At 41.0% G+C, this 15,145-nt stretch overlaps 1 protein-coding gene across 8 annotated transcripts in view; it reads left to right on the forward strand.

The window, feature by feature from the left end:
• ARID1B (AT-rich interaction domain 1B) overlaps nt 1-15,145 on the forward strand; it is a 340,416-nt gene that overhangs the window by 284,190 nt on the left and 41,081 nt on the right. For 4 of the 8 annotated variants that reach the window (XM_030021725.2, XM_030021731.2, XM_030021728.2 and 1 more), the window contains one exon: nt 10,852-11,003. In XM_030021725.2, coding sequence (XP_029877585.1) covers nt 10,852-11,003 — 152 coding nt within the window. The remainder of the gene's footprint in view (nt 1-10,851; nt 11,004-15,145) is intronic. The other 4 variants (XM_030021726.2, XM_030021730.2, XM_030021732.2 and 1 more) reach the window with 1 other exon arrangement.

A 15,145-nucleotide genomic window follows, 5' to 3' on the forward strand; every position in this document is an offset into this window, starting at 1 on the left:
ATTTTGTTTTGCTAAAAGGTAAATCCATCATTTTGGAGCCCTGGCTGTCACCATGCTGCAGAGCTCGTGCAGGCAACCAGTGATTTGGGGAGGCATTTTTTCTTTTTTGGTTACTCATCAATCAAGTAGACTGCTGTATGCTGTTCATGCCATTAGAGATTAACCACAGACCTCAAGAGTCCTCCTCCTTCAGAGAGTAACCATTCTTAAATTGTGAAAGCAGGAGTATGTTGGGAAGGAAGGGTGATTTTCAGAGTCACGAGTGAGAATTTTCATTCATCTTAGAGACACTTCTAATTTCATTATTATTGTGTCAGGTTTATTTTGGCTTGATTTGGTTATTTAGGAGAGCTGTTGTCCTCTATAGAAGTACTAATTATTTTGAAACAAAATTGCAGTGTAGGACTCTGTGTAGTTTATTAACATTCTGCCTCAGAGTAGGATGTTATGTAGAGATTCCGTACCTGAAAAGGTGATCTTTAGGGCATTAAGAATGCAGTACTTCATTAATTGTTATTGTATAAAAGTAAAGAATAAGGGAGGACTTTATATTGAGTGGCAAGAAGTGTTTCAGATGAGGAAACTGGATTTTCACACTGTCTGTCTTTTTGCCTATTAGCCAGAAGATCTACTAGTTTAAATCACAGCATTAGTCAGGGGAAAAAAAAAAAAAAAAAACAAAAAAAAACCAAACCAAAACAACCAGGAGAATAGCCATCTGTTTAATGGGACTCATGAAGAAAGCTAATTCTGTGGCTGCTGTGTGTGGTTTGGCACATACATTGTAAAAGTACAAGACTGTGATTGAACAGCCTAAGATTTTTGTGACAGAAAGGGAGAGACATAAAAAACAGCAGGAGAGTTTCGGGTTTTAGAGCAGATTTAAGGTTTTACGTTGTTTTACAATGGTGATAGTTGAGAGAAAATTAAAACTTTTTTTTTTTTTTAGCAATGCTGCCTGGGGAAATATGAGTGGGAAGAGCCCTTCACTTTATTGATGGAGTTCAGATGGGAGCATCAGTTCTAACTGGACATATAAGTAACCTTATAAGAATCATATTCAATAATAACATAACAGCAGTAAGATTTTTTTAATGATGGCCAGCAGTCTCACTAACACATTAAATACCTGTTGCAGTTGTCACAGTAGGTTTCGGGCATCTTCAGAGCCAAAGATGAAGAAAAGAGCCAGCTGAAACCACACTGACATATGCATCACATTGCTTTTGTGAAACTGTCTGGAGTGCCAAAGTGCCGAGACTGATGGTAATAGTGGTAGTAATAATATTGATAAACATATAACAGCTCCAAGCTATTGGGCAAAGATAGGTAAGTGAAAATGTGTCTGTTGGGAAATCCCTTTGGAGAACTTCCTCGCCATTCTGCTGCACATGCACGGTTGCATTCAGTGTGCTGTCAGCCAGATGACATTTTACTATGAAAAGATACACTGAAGAGCTGGCATGAAACGATCAGGATTTTATTAGATTTTCAGTTGGTTGCCAGCACAGTGAGCTCTGTGGAGCTGCAGTGGTGCTCAAAACCGGTGCAAGGACGTGACTGAACATGGTAAGAACGTGGTGAGAGGTAGCAGGAGGTCCGCATCCCCAGGTGGAAGAGGAGGGAGCTCAGAGGTCGAGCCTCTCCTGAGGCAGTGCCCACCAGAGGAAATTGAATTAGTGAAACACGCAGTGTCTTTAGCTTCCTGCAGCTTTTTAGCACCACGCTTTAGTGACCTCCTGGCTGTTCATGTGCTGGGAACAGACTCTTACCCACTTTCAAGTAATCATTCTGGGAGAGAGTTCATAGGGCCTTCCGACTTTTTAATAGAGCTATTTATAAACATGCACAAAAATAGAAGGTGCATAGTGAGAGAGTCATATGAGTCATTCCCATTTTGATATCGAGTGACACCGGGCTAAATCATCCTTCTTGGCATTCTGGTTCAGATTGACTGCATTGTGCCATACAGGGCAAGTGTCTTTTTTTGCTACAAACCCGATTCATGCATGCTCCTTGCCAGACAGTTTACAGCAGCCCTCTTTTACCCATCACACACTCCACTTGGGCTAAGAAATGTATCTCCTCAGTGCCCAGTTACTATGTCTGATGGGGACAGTGTGCAAGCAGCTGGTGTTTAAATCCACGTTGTCAGGAAGGTAGGCAGGGGTCACTAAGAGCGGAGCTTTGGTGGGATTACAAGCCATTTGACTTGGCCCGCTTTTCAGTAGTCCCATGTTTTCTGTCACACAGCATTATATTATATTGTACTTATCCAGTACAGGTTGCACTGAGTACAAAGGGTTTAGTTTGTTCTTATACAAATAAATTCAAATATGGAGGTCTTTCTGCATTTGTAAGAGTGCTGCACAATAAAGGCATTTCAGGGAATCCCTGTGGGTTTGAAGACCAGTGACCAAATGCTGTGGTCACCATGAAATACAGACCAAAAAAACTTTAATTAACACAAAAGGAGCTTTATAAAAACAAAATTAAATAGCTGCAACCTAAAAAACAAACAAGCAAACAAAAAAAACAAACCCAAAAACCAACAACAAAAAACCCAAACAAAAAAAAACCCTACAGTATTTCACTAAATATCCTTCATGTTTTTCAGTCACACACCCTTATATCATTAGGATAAAGTGAAGTTAAGGATTTATTTTTCTGCATGCTTGTGCTATGTTTTCCTCACTGTATTCAACTACTTTATTATTCTTCTGGCCATATTTTAGACTGTTATTAATCTTGGTTCTCTTCCTCAGTTTTTGTTATCTGTAAAATGGGGTAGGGAGATTTATTCTGATCTCAGCATGCATTCATTGTAGTGTAGTTGTGTTGTTATTAGCATCAATACTCATGAATTACACATGCCTCTTAAGTTGCTCTTCCAGTGTTTGATGTGGTGTGACACTCCTGTGTTTTATTGGGCTTTAAATGACTACCAAGTAGGTAGCCCGTCGGGCAGATGTTTTCACTGGAAAAAATGGTGAATGTGGTGACAATAGCATGTAACCAAACAATAAGTTTTTGTGGCTGCTTTTCTGAGGGGCTGAGCATTGAATCAGCCTAGTAGGAACAACTAATTTTTAAATTTCTTCTCTCTCCTTTGTTGTTTCTTAGTGGAATACAAGTGACGGGGATGATGCTAAAAGCACAAGTATTTGCGTAATCAGAAGAAAAAGAATGTATTTAGAAAGGCTATTTCTGTTATTCTTCCAAAAAGTATCTCACACAATAATCTTTAGATCAGCCAGACAAAGAAAACAGGCAATGTGCTCGGTCAGACTGCAGTGGATTGCAAGGTGATGTGCACTGTCACATAATTATGATGCTAGAAAATTATTTCCCATTTTAGCATTGCCATTTAGGCCCGGTTGCTGGGGAGAATAGTTCGGTGTTGGTTCTGTGTGCCTGATGTCAGCAGACACACACACATGCACACTGGTACAAATCCGGATGTTTTTTCATTTATGTTTCCTAGTGTTTTGTCAGTGTCAGTGCATTTCAGAGCTTTGGCCTCCCCTTTTCAAGCATGCACACACACACAAGTATAAAATTTTCTTTTTCCTTCTAACCTGACAAATGGAAAAAAATCTCGTGGCAGACCTAACACCTGTCATGTCACCAGCTTTTGTGATTGCTTTTTAAAAACTTTGTTACTGTGAGTGGCGAGCTTCTCCACTGAACAGAGGAGGAAATGCAAATCCAGGTTAGTACACTTACAGTAGCAACTAACAAGAAGGGGATACTTAGCTTTCAGATATAGTGATGTTAAATTTGTTTTATTTACATGGGAACTGCCTTTAATGCCGTTTTATAGCTGCTCAAGCCAATATTCAGATTTCGTGTGTCTTGGCCTTTGCTAACAGTGCTGACTCACCGATGAACTTCCAGTCAGAGCAAAGTAAGCAATGTTGGGGTTTATTTTATCTGTGCTCTCATCTCCCTCCTCCAGTCCTCCCATATCCCCTGATGACAGAAACGGTTTCACTTCTCCAAGGAAGCCCATAATGTAACAAGAAGGAAAATCCGTTACAAAAGAGCATATGTATCTGCATGCACGTGTAAATTCTCCAGGGAGAAAGCATTCATGGGTCTCACTCCTGAATTACTCTCATTATAATAACCCATTTGGTGTCAAAGTATGACAGATTATAAGCGCTTAAGGCTAGTCCCAGCTCAAGACAGATTTAAATAAAGTACTTCTGGTTATTGTGCAGGTCAGTGTGTTTAAATAACAACCCCCCAAATCATACTTTGACATTTAAAAGAGAGAGGAAATATTGTCATGCTGCAGACCTGGCACAGATAAGCACAGGGCAATTTGGTCAGTACACTGTGATTTGTGAGCGCAGCCTAACGCAGTCATTTTCACAGTTTGTAATCAAGTAGCCACCTTAGCAGTGTGTCAGCATTAAAAAAAAAAATGTTCCTTTTAAAATGTTTACACAAATTACTCCCCTGAGGTGCTGCAGTGCATTCGCTGCAAAACTGATGTAGGTTAAAGATCTGGAGCAGAAATGGCAAACTTCCATGAGCTTGTGGGCCTTTTTTTTTTTTTTGCCACCCAATTGCTCAGGTAGCCAGGTCGCGGTACCAGGATAATTTTTCAGGTCCAGTGCCTAGGGCAGGATAACTGGGAGAAATCCCTGTGTTATGTGAGTGCTGTGGGAAGTGTCAGGAAGCACAGTGCAGAGGTGCCTAAATAATAATTGGTGTAAGCTTGCGGCCATCAGGATGTGTGAGGTGTGACTCAGTGGCAGCTCTTCCCTACCTGGGCTGTGTGCCCCATCCCAACTCCCATCCTTGCAGCACTGCTCCTTCGTCATCACCCTGCTGTGCCACGCTGCTGATCTGGAGCTCACCCAGCTTCTGGCTGGGGCGGCTGCCTCGGATCCTGGCCCTGCCTCACGGCAGAGTGTGTGAGCAGAGGGGCTGGAGGAAGGCACATCTCTGGTAGCGCCCTGCTTTTGAGGCTCCCCTGTGAATCCCTCCCTCCCTTCAGGCAGATCTGGCTGAGAGGCTCCATGTTTGTGCTGGAGAGACCTTCCCTCTGTTTACCCTGGGAGTAGCGGCTCTGCATGTTCCTTCCTGCTCCTCCTCCTGTTTCATCTCCCTTCTCCAGAGCACCCATCATCCTCCTGGCCCTAAAAACCTTTAGCATCTAGTGAGGATGCTCCCAACCCTTGTTGTTCATTCTTCACACTCTCCCCTCCATTTCCATCTTTTCTGCCCCAAACTCTCCTCACCTCCAGCCCTTCTAGACTCTCCACCTCTGAACCCTTCTTCTGTTTCCTACACGTTTCTGTGCTTGACTCACCCCTGTGCTCAGGCTGCCGCAGGGTTCATTACAGAAGCTGGATCATTTTTTCTGACTGCGGGAAAGGCTTTGCTCCAATGTTACAGGTTTAGATCGAGAGGAGAGCACAGAGTGCCAGATGCATGCCAGAAATTCCACAGAAAGTTGTAGAACTTGCACACAGCACAAATAGTTGGGAAGTTGGGATCTCTCTGCACACAGCAAAAACCTGACCTTTGACATGTTTCCCTATGAAAAGTTGTGTCTTCATTTTTTGTCCTGCTGGGAAACATAATCCACTTTTATCATTGTCCATAGCTAAACCACACCTACCTCTGAACTCAGTTTTGTAATTAGTTCAAATTTGTTCAAATCTGAGGAAGACGACAGTAAAAACCTTCATCAGATGGCAACACTGAGGAAGTACTAAATCACATACCAGCAAATATTAAATGCAAAGGCTGCAGAGTGAGTTCTGTGTAGCAGTTGGAGACAACACACTAACCTACTGGTGATTTCAAGTCCAATTAAAGGAAGACATCTCAGTATAAGAGACACTGCTCAGCAGCTGTGATCACTCATGTGCTCCTTTGTACTGTCAGTGCTCTTCTTCCTTACAATTTCTTTGTTCTGCTTTTTAACAGTGACCAGATCTCACATGTCATCTCCTCTCTTCAAATACACAGACTTTTGCATTAGCTCAGTAGACACAATTAGATCTGATGCTACTTGTTTTGTAGAGGAAAGAGATTAAGTGCAGATTAAGCTTCGGGTAAATTGCAAGTGAAGGAAGACAAAAGAGCAGAACAGCACCTTCTTAAAAGGGAATGTTATGAATTTGACCGGTTGTATTTTGGACCCAATAGTGCACCAGACTATCAACAGCACAATCTAGGATCATAGGGTCATTCAGGCTGGAAGGAACCTCAAGAGGTCTCTGGTCCAACCTCCGCCTCAGCAGGCTTAGCTGAGAGCTCAGGGCTTTATCCAGTTCGGTCTTGAAAATTCCAAGAACAGAGATTGCACAGCCTTTCTGGGCCAGCAGATCTAGTGCTTGACTGTTTTCACTGGGAAAAGGGTTTCCTTACGTCCAGTCTGAACTTCCTATGTTTTAACTCTTGCCTGTTGTGTCTTGTCCTCCCACCATGCCCCACTGTGAAGAGCCCGGCTTCATCTTCTTGCTGACCTCCCTTTACGTGCTGGGGGGCTGCTGTCAGGTTCCTCTCGAAAGCTGTCTCTGCCCCAGGCTGAACTAGCACTTGTTCTTCAGCCCTTCCAGGGTGAGTGCTCAAGCCCTGACCATCTAAGGGCTCGTCTGCTAAACTCGCTCCAGTTTATCATCATCTTTCCTTTACTGCAGGATCCAAAACTGGACATGATACTCTAGATGGAGTCTAATGAGTGCCAAGTAAGGAGGGGATGATCAGTTCCCTCCATCTCCTGGCTCTGCTCCTGGTCACACAGCCCAGGATGTTGTTGGCCCTCTTTGCTGCCAGGGCACTCTGCTGGCTCATGCTCAGCTCCCTGTCTGCCAAGATGCCCAGGGGCTTTTCAGCAAAGCTGCTCCCCCCGAGTCAAGCCCCAGCCAGCACCGCTGCAGGGGGCTCGTCCTTCCCAGGTGCAGGACCTTGCACTTGTCCCAGTTGACTTTCATAAGGTTCCTGTCAGCACATTCCTCCAGCCTGTCTAGGTCCCCCTGGGTGGCAGCCCTTTCCTCGAGCGTAACAACTGGCTCTGGCATTATGCAAGTGCTGTGAATTACTAAATTGTCAACAGAGTAAATAAACCACAGAAAGCAAGCAGATTCCCCCCTTCTCATTTTTAATCTCTTCCATTTGCTGAATACTTGGACATCTACTTGTAGCAGTAGAGCAGAAAAAAGAAATGTGTAGGCTTAAGCATAGTGTTTAAATTGATAGCATAATCCTAAATTTGTATTGGCCCAGCTGCTTTTTCTTGTAAATGGGGAAAAATATGTGATCAGGGATCACAGTATTGGAAGAGTTAAGAGTTGGAAAATATCTGACAGGTCATCTAGTTCATATGTAATGCAGGATTCCTCCGAGCAGTACATTTTCTAATGTGTTGTCTGTGTGCAGAAGTGTCAGGTACGGGGGTTTTCTTCATTCCCTTGGAGGGTAACTGCATCTCACCATGAAGACATTTTTTCATTATACTCAACATAAGTGTTTCTTAATTTCTTCCTATTATTACTAATTATCACTTGTGTCATCCTTAAGCAACCCAGCCATTGGTGTTTATGTGGTAGATATTGTAAAACTGTATACTTAACTGCGTTTGTTCTGCTATAGAATTCATAGCCGGTCAGTTGAATTTTTGCCATTAGATGTCACTACGTGTACAGCAGACTGTTTCTGAAAGACTTGATTTTTATTTAGCCTCCTGGAAAAATGGAGAAGGGAATTGGGAGATGTAGGAGAGAGTCTGGTAGTACACTTTGAGATAACTACTTCTTAAATACTATGTTGGATATGCCTTTACTAAAAGCAGCACAGAAGGAAACATAAGATTTTTGACTTAACTCCAACAACCAACAGATGATGCTGTGACCTTAAGCATATATAAATATGTTTAGCAGCTGCTGTGTAACATATTTATAAGTGTTTAGTGACCTGGAGGTTAATCAAAATGAGTTTGGTGATCTCAGCTCAGTTCTTAATGGACTCCACTTCATATTATAGCACTGATGCAGCACAATTTGTCACAGTCGGCAGTCCTTACTCAAAGGAGGCCCACTGTGGAGTGAGAATTAAAGGCTGAAGTAATACCTGATTATTTCTCCCTAAAGAAACTTTCCATTCCAAGCCATCATAGAGCAGAATAATACGCAGAGGAGCTCTGTGCTGCGCACTGCACCCAATCTCAGGATAAAATAACGTTTGCTCTTACAGTGCACCTTTCAGTGTTACAGAAGCAGCTCACGTGTGCTGCGGTCAGTGCTTTGATAGGGGACCAGGGAAGGACAAGTTCTGCCAGGGGTGGTGCTGAGTCTTTTCATTTGCTGGGCTCTTTCCAGAGATCGAGAGCTGTGTCTGTTCCAAGTACGGCATTACATGGGAGGATGAAAGGGAAAGGTATTGCCTTGCCAGATGAAATTTCGGAATTAGGTTCTGCCATTCAGGTCTGCCTTTCTGGGTACAGAAGCAATTTATTTAGACCTCAGTTGTTTTCTTGCTGTCCTGGCCAAAGCTAGTATATTCCTTTTATTTAATTTCCACTCCCCGTCTAAACTGGAAATAGTTTCCTACTTTTTGATTTAAAGCTGTTGTACGCTTTCATGAGCTACAATTGAGATTGATGTCCATAGTGGGTAACATGAAATAGGTTGTACCTCAATTTGAGACAATGAACAGCCCCACAGCTTAGGAGATATACATGCTATAGGAAGTAATAGTATTGAAATATTAGTTGGTAAGGACCAATTTCAGCTTACCTGCAAGGTGCGTATCTCCTGGGTATTTTTAAAGCAAAAGAAGGACATTGGAGAGATAGATACCTGTAGAGACTTCTGCCTTTCCCAGAATCCCAGCCTTACTCCATAAAAGAACCTTTCAAAATCTATTACTTCTTTTTTAAAGTGTAAAAATGCACTTGCACATTTTCTCCATCTTCACCAGTAACTTTACCCAGTAACGGAAAGGATCTCGCTTATCCAGCATAGAAAGAACTTTTCAGTTAACTGCATTTGTTGAAATATAGCAATTTTCAGCTAAAAAAGGGGGGTAGTGGTGTTTAAGATACAATATTTACATAAGAAAAGCTTGATTGTGTGACTGAAATCTTTTAAAGTTGTTGCCAAATGGTCCTGCTCTTCTCTTTTCCTTTTGTAATTTTCCCTTGGAGCATTGCACTGCTGTGCATTTTAAATCTTTTCCCTCCACTACTCATTGCAAGCTTCATCAGGGAAATGACATTGTATGGCAGTTGTCTCCTTCATATCAAAAGAAAGCCTTTGCCTCTTTGCAAGAGTGAAGAAAAGTTTGTATTCAGAGAGCAAAGGACAAAACTGACTTGGAAAAAGATGCTTTATTTAGATAACATGTTCTCTTTTCCTTTGAAGAAATTCACAATGTGTCAAGAAAAATTAGGCCAAATAGTGCTTTAATGGTCTTCCTCCTGTACCTCCTAAAAAAGAATCCATTTCTACCAATTGCGTTAAGATTCTGCCATGAGTTTGGAGAAGACAAGAAGGCACTGAAGTTATTCAGGGTTGTGAGTTTGGGGGTTGTCTGTTTTGTTTGAATACTGTATAATAATTAAAAGTAGAATTTATACCAAAACTCAATCTTGCTACCAGGACATGCAGCTTTCCTTGCCTATAGGATAAAATTAAATGCTTTGCTTTTCATGAGGAAAAAAAAGCTGACAGGTACCAAAGCTATGTAAAGGGGTTGTTGCTTGCTTTCTTGTCTCCTTTATTTGGAAAAACAGAATAAATTTACAGAGGGTACATTGAAGAAACAGGTCTGAGTTTTGTATTTTCCTATGTAGGCTATGAATACACAAGTAAGTATTTTTTTTTTTGCATGTGTTTTTATTTATCTATATTATTTTATATGTGTAAGTCTATATCCATAAACATATCATAATATGTGCAGTCTTCAGCTATACCAAGAAAAGGTAGGTAATTATGGATTAAAAGAATGAAAGGTTATTTTTGAAGTTGGATCAGGCATTACATCAGGTTATTCTGCTTACTTGGATTGGATTATTTTCTTCCTTGTGCCTCAGTTTATCTGTAGAATTTGATAAATCAAGTACAAAGCGTACTTAGATACTTTTTAGAACTTCAAAGTAGATAAGGTTTAGCCTTCAATAATATTTGGTCAGACCTTCACATCTGAAGATGTGGAGAATTAGGTAAAGGCTTAATTTAGGGCAGTTTTTGAGACAAACTTTAAGTCTCAGTTATGAAAGCATTATACAGATATGTGATTAATTTTCAAAACCAAATAGTTCTGCTGAGGTTTCTTGTTTCAACAAAGTGTAGTGCATACGTGATTGTTCGAAAGATTGGACATAGATGGCATGTACAAAAGGTGAACATTGTATTCAATGGAATAACATCAGATACAGAAATCTGAAACAGATTGTATGGTACCCATTTTTCTTCTGGTCATTTCACTGTTTTTTAAGCTATGACAGGTAGGGATTTCTATTACATGGTCAAAATGCAATTCACTGGAATTTTTTTATGCCAACACTAGGTTCTAATTTTTACTCCTGATCACATTGCTGTCTACTCATGGGACAAATAATATGGGTTGTATTTTTCTGCTGATTGGTTGTGATGTATAAAGACACTGTATACAACTCTTGAAATTTTTGTTCAGTCCAGTTCTGTCTTAGATACACGGTAACTAATTCAGGCCTAATTCAAAGCTCCCTATGTAGGTAAAATGAACTAATTGCGTCCCTTCACCTTAGCTATTGGCAAACAATAGGAGATGTACTCTGTGACAAACCACAGCATCTTCAGCAATGAGATACATAATGAGACATCGTGTGTGTGCTCTTTCTTCTCGTAGGCAAGGCAATTTTCCTGCCATGAATCAGAGCGGTATTATGGGATCCAGCTCCCCCTACACTCAGCCGATGAACAACACCTCTGGCTTGATGAACCCGCAGGGTCCTCCTTACAGCATGGCACCTAACATGGTGAACAGTTCAGCAGGTAATGGTGGGTAAACTTTCAGCAGTGGCCTTCCTCCAAAAATCTGCTTAACGATACCAGCCCTGGGCTGGTGGCAGGGGGATAGTCGTCTTCATTTGGTTCACCCCTGTTGGGTGATTTGGAGTGATTCAAAACTAGGCTAAGGTATTTGCATTTTTTTTTGTGCAGTAACTCACACATTTTTCATTAAGTCCTTTTGCACAGCATGTAGATGAGTACAATGTTTTGAACAGTTCCAGCAACACTCGGACCCAGTTTGACGTAGGTGTTGACTAGCAAGTGTATGTATATTTGTGTGTATGTGTCTGCAAGAGAGGGAAGGAGAAAAACCTCATCTTTCAAGAGGCTGCTGTTGCTTTTCAGTGTCTTATTCCCTAAGATTGCAATTTCAGATATTTAATGTGGTACTGGTTTAAAAAAGATGTGCACCTGCTCTGACTTGAAGATGCTGTAAGTTGAGCACTTAAAATAATTACTCTGTTCTGAAAACATAGGCCATATTTACTGTTTCCAAAATTCATACAACCATATATAGGGTTTCTTCATTTACTTATTTAAATATCAGTATATGACATTTAATCATAGCTTCCTTTTGCAAAAAAAACCCACATATTGAATGTAGCTGCTGGGTTTATCCTTCATATCATAACTTGTGAATTTAGAATTATTTGCAGCTTTGTGCGTGACTATGAAGACAGGGGAATGTAGTTCTGTGCACATGTGCTTTACAGTCCATATTCAGCTTGAACTCCTAACAATTCTCTTCCATCAAGATAATACTTCAGTAAAGATCCATTCTTTGACTGGGGTGGGTTTGGATGGAGTTTCAATGACCCTGAAGTGGATCCTCCCAAATACTTATTCCAGTCATGGAGTTTCTGTGCATGCTTTACTGATTACATTAGCCCTTTTTGAAATGTTGGGGGTTTTGAAGTTTTTCTGAAAGCTGGATAGGTTGTGCTAAGGTGATTTAATGTTGTTTCTTAGTTGGTTTTGTTTCTACTTTTGTTTATTTCTTTAGAGATGCCTTACTACTTAAATTGTATCTTACCAAGAGCCTGCATTTTGGTATCTTCCTCTCTGCCCTGTTTAGCCTGTTTTGTTCCTTCATCCTTTGCCTCCTTCCCTGTCTTTCCTCCCTGTTAATTTTATATGCCCTTGCTTCCTGGGCAGAAAATGGCCACTGTGAGATGCTAGCGTCTAGTATGTCCAAAGGGTTCCTTTCCTCTACATAGGAGCTCGTGGGACGCTTAACAGTGTCTTATTTTTCAAGAATGTTATGTTACGTTTTTGGTTAGCAGAAGAAACAGAAAGGAAGCTGTTAATCAGTAAGATTTTTTTAAAAAAAAAGAAAAAAAGGCTTTTTCCAGTGCTGGCTTGGAAGCCATTGGTTAGTCCAGACAGCACACTTCACTGTCTGGATGAAGAGGGAAAAGCTATTGAAAAGACCATTAGATAATAGCTTGCTTTTCCCCCACCAGAGCTGTCCCAGGTAATATTATGTTTTGTTTTTGTAGTTATGTGTTTTGTCTGGCTTGCTGAAATAAAATTACTTCTGAGCATTGAAACTGTGCTATAAATTCTGTTTTGCTATTAGCAGAAGTAATTTTTCCCCTTTTTCCTTTGGCCCCCAGAGCTGCAAAAATAACCAACAGCAAACAGATGGCAGAGTGCCCTGCCTAAGAAGATTTATGTATTCCTAAGGAATAACCAGTTTAAAGGAAGATTCACGGAGGGTTTTTTTGTTCAGATAATTCAGCCATTCGTTATTTCATACAGTGGAAATCTGTTCAATGCAAGGCCATTTATCCTAGCAGTCTTTTGTATGGGGTAGTCATACTCTTTTTATTGTGTTATGCATTCTGAAATATTGGATTTTTAATAATTTAAACATTTATCAGGGTTTTTTCTGCCAGTGCGTTTGTGAGGTTTTCTTTTGTTCCAGTTTTATTAATTCAAAGATTACCCAATGGAAAGTAAGTACGAGATGAACTAGAGGAGTTCAGCGCATCTCTTTTCCTCTGTGTGTGAGCAGACGTGCATCTAGATTGCTTTATGCAGCCAGCCTCCAAGAGCACACGGTGTTGGTAGGCAGGGGCAGGGAGGAGCAAAAAGAGAAAGTTAGGTGTGAATCTACTGCTAGGGGCATATGAGGTGGGAATGCTGCATTTCCCCCTATCCTGACTCATCCTTCTGCTTGGGTCAAAGAAATGAAGGGCTGAGCTTAAGACAATTGTAAATACAGTACTTCAGATGATAATGTCTTGAGCTGGGGGAGCACTTCAGGGCCAGCTCTGGCCCTGCATTTGATGAGGTGGAGAACTTGCAGGTGATACCTACTTACGGCCTTGAAAATGGCATTTTCTGTGACACAAAGACCAGTTCAGCTATCTGGCTCTTGAGCCTTTTTCCCCACTGGTGTAAAGTCACACGTCTGTTGGATAAGCCAGGGTTCAGTCAATCTGTAGGGCCAAAAACAAATGCAACTGAGGGGCTGCTGATGGAGTGAAGTGTGGGCATTAGTTAACTTGCTCACGGGCACTGAGCATGAACAACTGTGGTTTCAGGTAGAGGCCAATGAAAATCTAAGGTAAGCAACAGGGAGAAGTTGGTTTCTTAGTTGTCCAGGTTTTGGAGAGTGCGGTTGCATTGCCTGTTTTGAGGGAGGAAGGTAGGTTTTGGTTATATTCACTTTAATCAAATGCACTTCTAGGTTTTGCTCTAAAATAGAGCAAGATTGCTGACACTGATGGAATTATTTTCATATGGTTTGAGAGCTTCAGTGCAGCTAGGTATAACACTGGTTTTGCCACACGTTTTATTAGTATTTATAACTCCTTATTACCAGTTGATCCTTTTTTTGTCTTTAGTTTTTTTAATTAATGTCTCAATAGAAAGGAAAATCTTGTTGCAGTCCTGCACAGTGACTGTGGATCAAACAACAGGTCGCCAGCTTCTGCTGATGTAGAGCAGTTTAGGAACACAGAAATTATGAGATCAAAGAAGACAGATCCTTTTGATAGAGTATCCCATCCATAACAATAACAAAAGCTTCAACAAAAAGTGCCAGAGTCCCTTCACAATTATGGAACAAACTGCCATTCAGAAAAACTGTATAACCTCCACTGTCCTTTTGTTATATGAGTTCACATTTCCCATACATATTTAGATTTTTTCCCCTATTTTTTAAATTCAGGCTTTAAAAATTGTCGTGGTTTAACCCCAGCCAGCAACTAAGCACCATGCAGCCGCTCACTCACTCCCCCCCCACCCAGTGGGATGGGGGAGAAAATCGGGAAAAAGAAGCAAAACCCACGGGTTGAGATAAGAACAGTTTAATAGAACAGAAAAGAAGAAACGGATAATGATAATGATAACACTAATAAAATGACAACAGCAATAATGAAAGGATTGGAATGTACAAATGATGCGCAGTGCAATTGCTCACCACCCGCCGACCGGCACCCAGCTAGTCCCCCGAGCGGCGATTCCCCGCCCCCACTTCCCAGTTCCTATACTGGATGGGACGTCATATGGTATGGAATACCCTGTTGGCCAGTTTGGGTCAGCTGCCCTGGCTGTGTCCTGTGCCAACTTCTTGTGCCCCTCCAGCTTTCTCGCTGGCTGGGCATGAGAAGCTGAAAAATCCTTGACATTAGTCTAAACACTACTAGCAGCAACTGAAAACATCAGTGTTATCAACATTCTTCTCATACTGAACTCAAAACATAGCACCGTACCAGCTACTAGGAAGACAGTTAACTCTATCCCAGCTGAAACTAGGACAAAAATATATATAATAAAAGGAAACTTAGAAACCCAACATAAAAAAATAATAATTTCATGCTGTAAGCCTTGTTAATTCTAGTGAAAATTATCTTTAAAAGGAAGTAATATGGAGTTTGGATCTCACAGATTTCCATATTGTGCTTGCACAGAAACTGGCACTCATGATCTCTGCTGCCTCTGGAGGTGAACAAAACAATAAAACAGCATTAATCTTCTTACTGCCACAAGGATCCTTTCCTAATTTCACTACCTCTGTCCTACTGAAACCTTCCATTTTCTGGGTATTACTATTCCCAACGAATTTTTATTGTAATACTTGACATAAAACATGAAATTCTAGGAAAAGTTATTTGCACTAA

This window comes from Aquila chrysaetos, chromosome 8, assembly GCF_900496995.4.
Source record: "Aquila chrysaetos chrysaetos chromosome 8, bAquChr1.4, whole genome shotgun sequence".
Taxonomy (NCBI): Eukaryota; Metazoa; Chordata; class Aves; order Accipitriformes; family Accipitridae; genus Aquila; species Aquila chrysaetos.